At 44.9% G+C, this 8,882-nt stretch overlaps 1 protein-coding gene across 1 annotated transcript; it reads left to right on the top strand.

Annotated features, from left to right (window-relative positions):
• Positions 1–4,074: 4,074 nt before the first annotated feature.
• On the top strand, positions 4,075–8,222 carry LOC115797077 (uncharacterized). Its single transcript, XM_030753553.1, has 7 exons — positions 4,075–4,080; positions 5,596–5,669; positions 6,457–6,549; positions 6,843–6,937; positions 7,146–7,246; positions 7,387–7,536; positions 7,628–8,222. The coding sequence occupies exons 1-7, from the start codon at positions 4,075–4,077 to the stop codon at positions 8,051–8,053; spliced, it is 945 nt and encodes a 314-aa protein (XP_030609413.1). The 3' UTR covers positions 8,054–8,222.
• The last annotated feature ends 660 nt before the right edge of the window (positions 8,223–8,882 follow it).

Here is an 8,882-nt window from a genome sequence, read left to right as displayed (position 1 = left end):
AGGTGAGCTAACTTGTAGACGAGGGGTGTTTAGTAATTCTTGAGGATGTGGAGATTGAACGAGGTCCATCTGAGACTGTACGTATTCACTTGTACGTTCTAATTTAGCTTCTTCTGATGAAGGTTTTTTGCTCTCAGACTCCTCTTGCATTGCCTCAGCTTCCTCTAGTACTTGTGCTTCAGCTACCGCAGCATCGGCTTCTTTTTGTAATGTTAACACTTCTAACTTTGCCTCTATTTTAGCCTTTTCCAGTTCGCTTTGCGCTTTCTCAACTTTCAATTGTGCTTCCTTAGTTGCATAGGATGCTCTGACCTTAGCAGCCTCCGCTTTAGCTCGAGCATGGGCGGCACTTACCGCTGATCCAGATGAGCGACTGGTCCTAAGGCTGCGTGCCGACTTGCTGGTGGATGCCATTTTGACCGTGATGAATCGTCAGTTGGCGCCTTTTCACTCTAGTCTCTGGAGCTTGAAAAAGGCGACTGGACTTCTTTTTGTTTCTTGAAGACGTTTCACCTCTCATCCGAAAGGCTTCTTCAGTTCTCAACCAAATGGTGGAGAGACCCAGGTATTTAAACCCCTGTGGGCGTAGTCCCCTGGAGGTGGTTATGACCCTCTATTGATCATGTGCTTGAACACATGTGCCCAGGTGTGAAGGGGGCGTGGGTCATATTTAATCAGTGGTTTCAGTTGAAACCAATTTAGGACTCCGCTCCATTGTTTCCTGTGGCCTATTGAGGTCACTGGAACAAAGGTGTGAATGGGGGTTGAGACGTCTGGGAAGGGAGCTCAGGACAGCACTGTAAGCGGGGGAAAGTTGGTGACGTAATCCACCTCCTCTGTTCAATGATGGTTGTTCACAGTGGACATAGATGGCTTCTTTCACTCCTCTTTCAAACCATCTGTTTTCCCTGTCCAAAATGTGGACATTGGCATCCTCAAAAGAGTGCCCTTTTTCCTTCAGATGCAGATGTACTGCTGAATCTTGTCCTGTCGAAGTGGCTCTTCTATGTTGTGCCATTCGTTTGTGAAGAGGCTGTTTGGTTTCACCAATGTAGAGGTCCGAGCACTCTTCACTGCACTGAACAGCATACACTACATCGCTGATCTTGTGTTTGGCGGGTTTGTCCTTGGGATGAACCAGTTTTTGTCTTAGGGTGTGACTTGGTTTGAAGTATACTGAGATGTCATGCTTGGAGAAAATTCTTCTGAGTTTCTCTGACAAGCCTGACACATATGGGATGACAATGTTGTTCCTCTTGTCCTTCCCATTCTCTGTAGTTTGTGTTTGGCCTTCATTCCTGTGCATCTTAGCTGATTTGATGAAGGCCCAATTGGGGTAACCGCATGTTTTGAGGGCTTTCTTAATGTGTGTGTGTTCCTTATGCTTCCCTTCTGCCTTAGAGGGAACACTTTCCGCACGGTGTTGTAGGGTCCTGATCACCCCAAGTTTGTGTTCCAGAGGGTGGTGGGAGTCAAAGAGGAGATACTGGTCTGTGTGTGTGGGCTTCCGGTAAACTTCAATGTTGAGGCTTCCATCTTCCTCGATAAGCACCGCACAGTCCAGGAATGGTAACTTGTTATCTCTGGTGTCCTCCCTGGTAAAACGTATGTATTTATCCACTGAGTTAATGTGACGAGTGAAGGCTTCTACTTCTCGGGTTTTGATTTTGACCCAGGTGTCATCTACATATCTGTACCAGTGGCTAGGTGCCGTCCCTTTGAAAGAACCAAGAGCTTTACTTTCCACTTCCTCCATGTAAAGGTTGGCTACAATGGGAGACCCAGGTTTAAATACCTGGGTCTCTCCACCATTTGGTTGAGAACTGAAGAAGCCTTTCGGATGAGAGGTGAAACGTCTTCAAGAAACAAAAAAGAAGTCCAGTCGCCTTTTTCAAGCTCCAGAGGCCATTCAATCTCTGTACAACCACAGTGAGAGCTTGGTCCGTATAGCCGGTAATAAGTCGGATTTGTTTCCTGTGGGTGTTGGACTCTGTCAGGGCTGCCCTTTGTCACCGATTCTGTTCATAATTTTTATGGACAGAATTTCTAGGTGTAGCCAGGTGGCGGAAGGCTTCTTCCTTGGTGGCCTCAGAGTCTCATCTCTGCTCTTTGCAGATGATGTGGTCCTGCTGGCTTCATCAGGGGGTGGCCTCCAGCTCACAGTGGAATGGTTTGCAGCCGAGTGTGAAGCGGCCGGCATGAGAATCAGCACCTCTAAGTCTGAGGCCGTTGTCCTCAGCTGGAAAAGGGTGAAGTGCCATCTCCAGCTCAGGAACGAGTTCTTGCCCCAAGTGGAGGAGTTCAAGTATCTCGGGGTCTTGTTCACGAGTGATGGGAGAAGGGAGCGGGAGATCGACAGACGGATCGGGGCTGCTTCTGCAGTGATGCGGACGCTGCACCGGTCTGTCGTGGTGAAGAGGGAGCTTAGTGTAAAAGCGAAGCTCTCGATTTACCGGTCGATCTACGTTCCTACCCTCACCTATGGTCACGAGCTTTGGGTAGTGACTGAAAGAATAAGATCGCGAATACAAGCGGCAAAAATGAGCTTCCTTCGAAGGGTGGCTGGCCTCTCCCTTAGAGATAAGGTGAGGAGTGCAGCCATCCGGGAGGGGCTCAGAGTAGAGCCGCTGCGCCTCCACATTGAAAGGAGCCAGTTGAGGTGGCTCAGGCATCTGATTAGGATGCCTCCTGGCTGCCTCTTGGGTGAGGTGTTCCGGGCGTGTCCCACCGGGAGGAGGCCCCGTGGTAGACCCAGGACACGCTGGGGAGATTAAATCTCTCAGCTGGCCTGGGAACGCCTTGGGGTCCCTCCAGATGAGCTGGAGAAGGTGGCTGGGGAGAGGGAAGCCTGGGCTTCTCTGCTTAGGCTCCTGCCCCCGCGACCCGGCTCCGGATAAGCGGAAGAGAATGGATGGATGGATGGAAATGAAACCGAAAGTGATCTTTCTGATTTGTTTGTTGTTATTTTGCAGTGTGATTTTTTTTTCTCTATTCTAGCACATGTTCATGCCTCAGTCAAAGGTTGATTTTTGAAACATGTTTTTTTTCTGTTTGCATACTCAGCATTAAGAAGTATCTGGTAAATGAACTGGTTCTTATATAATACGTTTCTACTAGAGCACTTAAAGCACTTTATACAACATATTTCATTCACACAAGCAGTTTTTTCTATGTGCGAGTGCTTTTCTGTCTAACATTCACACTCTGATTAACACAGCAGAGAGCAGCTTGGAGTTCAGTATCCTGCCCAAGGATGCTTTAGTGTCCAGACTGGACCAGCCAGGAATCCAACCACCAACCTTCTGACTAGTAGGTGAGCTGCTCCACCCCAATCTATATGTTTCTATACAGTTAAAAGTGGACCTCAAAACTGTGTGTATACAATGTTTGATTTATAAGTTTTAATGTATGTGAGCATCAAAGTTTGTGATATAATTGTCAGTGACACATTAAGCTATGGGGAACTGGCAGAGTCATGATGTGCAACCTCACTTAATATGGAGGTGATGTTACAGATCTCTCTCTCTCTGACACATGCACATGCACACATACACACGCAAACACACACTAGCTAGCTAGATTTAGAAATAACCAGTGCTGCTCTTCTATCTGGTAAACGACCTGTTTCACCACCTCTGAGCACAGAGAGGGAGAAAATGAAGACAATGCTATAACTTTAAAATGCTGCCCTCTTGGATTTCAGGTAAGTTTTGATAAACTGGAAGTGTGTACACGGTCCAAATATGGGAATCTAACATTCACACTCTGATTAACACAGCAGAGAGCAGCTTGGAGTTCAGTATCCTGCCCAAGGATGCTTTAGTGTCCAGACTGGACCAGCCAGGAATCCAACCACCAACCTTCTGACTAGTAGGTGAGCTGCTCCACCCCAATCTATATGTTTCTATACAGTTAAAGGAGGACCTCAAAACTGTGTGTGTGTGTGTGTGTGTGTGTACGATGTTTGATTTATAAGTTTTAATGTATATAAACATCAGAGTGTGTGATATAATTGTCAGTGACACAATAAGCTATGGGGAACTGGCAGAGTCATGAAGTGCAACCTCACTTAATATGGAGGTGATGTTACAGATCTCTCTCTCTCTGACACACACACATGCACGCACCCGCGCGTGCACACACACACACACACACACACACAGAGGATTTGACTGAGTATTTTTGCTCTTTGAAATGAAACCCCCCGGGGTATCCTTTGGGAGGTCCTGCGGGAGTATGGGGTGTCTGGCCTGTTGTTGTGGGCCATTCAATCTCTGTACAACCACAGTGAGAGCTTGGTCCGTATAGCCGGTAATAAGTCGGATTTGTTTCCTGTGGGTGTTGGACTCTGTCAGGGCTGCCCTTTGTCACCGATTCTGTTCATAATTTTTATGGACAGAATTTCTAGGTGTAGCCAGGTGGCGGAAGGCTTCTTCCTTGGTGGCCTCAGAGTCTCATCTCTGCTCTTTGCAGATGATGTGGTCCTGCTGGCTTCATCAGGGGGTGGCCTCCAGCTCACAGTGGAATGGTTTGCAGCCGAGTGTGAAGCGGCCGGCATGAGAATCAGCACCTCTAAGTCTGAGGCCGTTGTCCTCAGCTGGAAAAGGGTGAAGTGCCATCTCCAGCTCAGGAACGAGTTCTTGCCCCAAGTGGAGGAGTTCAAGTATCTCGGGGTCTTGTTCACGAGTGATGGGAGAAGGGAGCGGGAGATCGACAGACGGATCGGGGCTGCTTCTGCAGTGATGCGGACGCTGCACCGGTCTGTCGTGGTGAAGAGGGAGCTTAGTGTAAAAGCGAAGCTCTCGATTTACCGGTCGATCTACGTTCCTACCCTCACCTATGGTCACGAGCTTTGGGTAGTGACTGAAAGAATAAGATCGCGAATACAAGCGGCAAAAATGAGCTTCCTTCGAAGGGTGGCTGGCCTCTCCCTTAGAGATAAGGTGAGGAGTGCAGCCATCTGGGAGGGGCTCAGAGTAGAGCCGCTGCGCCTCCACATTGAAAGGAGCCAGTTGAGGTGGCTCAGGCATCTGATTAGGATGCCTCCTGGCTGCCTCTTGGGTGAGGTGTTCCGGGCGTGTCCCACCGGGAGGAGGCCCCGTGGTAGACCCAGGACACGCTGGGGAGATTAAATCTCTCAGCTGGCCTGGGAACGCCTTGGGGTCCCTCCAGATGAGCTGGAGAAGGTGGCTGGGGAGAGGGAAGCCTGGGCTTCTCTGCTTAGGCTCCTGCCCCCGCGACCCGGCTCCGGATAAGCGGAAGAGAATGGATGGATGGATGGAAATGAAACCGAAAGTGATCTTTCTGATTTGTTTGTTGTTATTTTGCAGTGTGATTTTTTTTTCTCTATTCCAGCACATGTTCATGCCTCAGTCAAAGGTTGATTTTTGAAACATGTTTTTTCTGTTTGCATACTCAGCATTAGGAAGTATCTGGTAAATGAACTGGTTCTTATATAATACATTTCTACTAGAGCACTTAAAGCACTTTATACAACATATTTCATTCACACAAGCAGTTTTTTCTATGTGCGAGTGCTTTTCTGTCTAACATTCACACTCTGATTAACACAGCAGAGAGCAGCTTGGAGTTCAGTATCCTGCCCAAGGATGCTTTAGTGTCCAGACTGGACCAGCCAGGAATCCAACCACCAACCTTCTGACTAGTAGGTGAGCTGCTCCACCCCAATCTATATGTTTCTATACAGTTAAAAGTGGACCTCAAAACTGTGTGTATACAATGTTTGATTTATAAGTTTTAATGAATGTGAGCATCAAAGTTTGTGATATAATTGTCAGTGACACATTAAGCTATGGGGAACTGGCAGAGTCATGATGTGCAACCTCACTTAATATGGAGGTGATGTTACAGATCTCTCTCTCTCTCTGACACATGCACATGCACACACACACACGCAAACACACACTAGCTAGCTAGATTTAGAAATAACCAGTGCTGCTCTTCTATCTGGTAAACGACCTGTTTCACCACCTCTGAGCACAGAGAGGGAGAAAATGAAGACAATGCTATAACTTTAAAATGCTGCCCTCTTGGATTTCAGGTAAGTTTTGATAAACTGGAAGTGTGTACACGGTCCAAATATGGGAATACTGAAAGCAAAGTGCAGTTTCAGTGCTTACAACATATTCATATGATTGGAGTTGGTGCTGAAATGGGTCTCCAGATCCGCAGAGCTATCTCAAGACATAAAAATGCATCTGTACAACCAAATTTTTGTCTCGCCTCAGCATGATTTTGATCATTATTGAAACATGTTTTTTTTCTGTTTGCATACTCAGCATTAGGAAGTATCTGGTAAATGAACTGGTTCTTATATAGTGTGTTTCTACTAGAGCACTCAAAGCACTTTATACAACATATTTCATTCACACAAGCAGTTTTTTCTATGTGCGAGTGCTTTTCTGTCTAACATTCACACTCTGATTAACACATCAGAGAGCAGCTTGGAGTTCAGTATCCTGCCCAAGGATGCTTTAGTGTCCAGACTGGACCAGCCAGGAATCCAACCACCAACCTTCTGACTAGTAGGTGAGCTGCTCCACCCCAATCTATATGTTTCTATACAGTTAAAGGAGGACAGCAAAACTCTGTGTGTGTGTGTGTGTGTGTGTGTGTCTGTGTGTGTGTGTGTGTGTGTAGGTGTGTGTGTGTGTGTGTGTGTATATACAATATTTGATTTATAAGTTTTAAATGTGTGTGAGCATTAAAGTTTGTGATATAATTGTCAGTGACACATTAGGCTATGAGGAACTGGCAGAGTCATGATGTGCAACCTGACTTAATATGGAGGTGATGTTACAGATCTCTCTCTTGTTTTGCAGTGTGAAGGCTTCAAATACGACCACCAAACAGGAGAAATGTTACAAACCACAAGACAAAAGATTTAAATTTGTGGACAGAGACGATGATCTTGATTGTGAGTATCAGTTGTCCACTTTTCAAAATTACATATAAAATGCACTAATGTAGATAAATACTATAATACTTTTTAATAACAATAAAATAAAAAATAATAATAACAAAACTCAAAAATCAGCGTGTTCACATCAGCTAACATCAGAAAACATATTAGCATTTATTCTTGTTTTACATGTGTTTTTTTGCGTGTGTGTTTTTATTGCCAGTTTTGTATGAAGGCTTCAAATCTCCAAGAGCTCTGATGTCCTGCGGTCATGCTGTGACTCCAACCTCTCTCACCAACTGGTGTCTCAGGTTGTTGGAGCAGGTAGGTCATGATGGGCTGACTTCATTAAAATAAAATAAAACAAATTTTAATAAAATAAAAGTCATCAATAAATAACACGAGGTATTTGTTTCCAACCCGTGAGTCAAATGAATAATTTCTCTTTTCTTATTTTAATGAAGGGTGAAAGCAGGTTTACTTGTGGTGTTTGTGATGCTGAGTGGCCTTTTAAAGAGGTTCGTAAAATGGCTCTTCTGACCCATCAAGAAGTGAACAATTTTGAAAACACTTTGGCTTTCAATGCTGCCAGGCAGACGCTTACTATCAAATCAGTAAGTATATCAGCAAATTAATCTAAATAGAAATTCATTATTTCTTATAAAACTGTGCATTGAAGGGTGTCTCTCTTCTGTGTCCATGTAGTGTCCTGGGTGCAGATCCTTTGTGGAGGGAGAGAATGGATCAGATTTGAATGTCCTCTGCAAAGTGTGCACAGCACAGAAAGGACGGCCCTATGAATTCTGCTGGCAGTGTTTGAGGGAGTGGAAGGGTGCACGACCTCGCAAAGACCGCTGTGACAATGATGGCTGCTGCAACCACTCAGTAAAAACTCTAGAAACCTGCCCAGAGATCACTGTGGACGAATTCGATGTGTGCCCCTCCGTCCGTGCCTGTCCCACCTGTGGCTTACTGTTGGAACACACCACGAAGATGTGTAAATGTGTCGTTTGTCCTCGATGTAAGGTGGAGTTTTGTTTTGTGTGCCTGACGAGCATGTATGCTGGAGAATGTTGCTCCAGTGGTGTGGCCCCCAGACAGACCTCTATACCTGTTTGGAAGAAGAAATAATGGGAACACCACGAGGCTGAGCTGTGATAACACGCCATGCTGATATTATCATTCTCTGTCCTGATATCATCATAAATAAACCGTTTTGTGTTGTGTTGGTGAGAAATTTGCTACCTAATGTGATCTTTACAGCTGGATTACAGCTGAATCATAATGAAGACACATTTGAAATGGTGTGTACACGTTCTCAGCATTTAGTAAATTTATGATAACCTGTCATTGTCTGCTGCTTCTTTATTGTTACATATTTATCCCTTTTTTTGTAAAACCTGAGCCACTGTCACTTCTTGCACTGGCTGATGTTTGGAGTTCATGTTAATTGACTCCAACCGACCTTCAGGTGAGACAACAGAGAATAGATAATTACACATCGCCTTTACTTTGTGTACAAAATGAAGCTATGATGCTTACAGGTTGTCCATCTAAAGGTCATAAAAACTAAAACGCCTAAAACTCCAGCTCAGAGACAGGTTAGTCATTATATGCTCATCATCAACTATTACGGTTTTAAAATACAAAGTGAAAGCATTTGTCTTTGTTTTTTTCGTTTGTTTTGTCCAGACAAAAATAGTTTATCTGGAAATAAAGCCTGGGTAGTAGGTATAGGCCAAGAATGAAAGAAAGAAAGATTTGTGTTTAATTTTTTTATGCGTTAATAGGCTTTTATTTGAATTTGAACCCATGTATCAACCTGTGCTGACTATGATGAACCCCCTGCAGGTACATTTCATTCAGGTTTATAAAGGGTTGTGAGTCACAGTGGTTCAAGCTTCATTAACACCAAAAGCTCAAAAGTCACCAACAAACTCGAAGCACCACAAATAGGTTT

This window comes from Archocentrus centrarchus, chromosome 18, assembly GCF_007364275.1.
Source record: "Archocentrus centrarchus isolate MPI-CPG fArcCen1 chromosome 18, fArcCen1, whole genome shotgun sequence".
NCBI classification, from domain to species: Eukaryota; Metazoa; Chordata; class Actinopteri; order Cichliformes; family Cichlidae; genus Archocentrus; species Archocentrus centrarchus.
This window is presented reverse-complemented; position numbering and strand designations above follow the sequence as displayed.

Coding starts and splice junctions, on each gene's coding strand:
- LOC115797077 (XM_030753553.1), top strand. Junction 7,247..7,386: donor GTCTCAGGTTGTTGGAGCAG/GTAGGTCATGAT, acceptor ATTTTAATGAAG/GGTGAAAGCAGGTTTACTTG. Junction 7,537..7,627: donor AGACGCTTACTATCAAATCA/GTAAGTATATCA, acceptor GTGTCCATGTAG/TGTCCTGGGTGCAGATCCTT.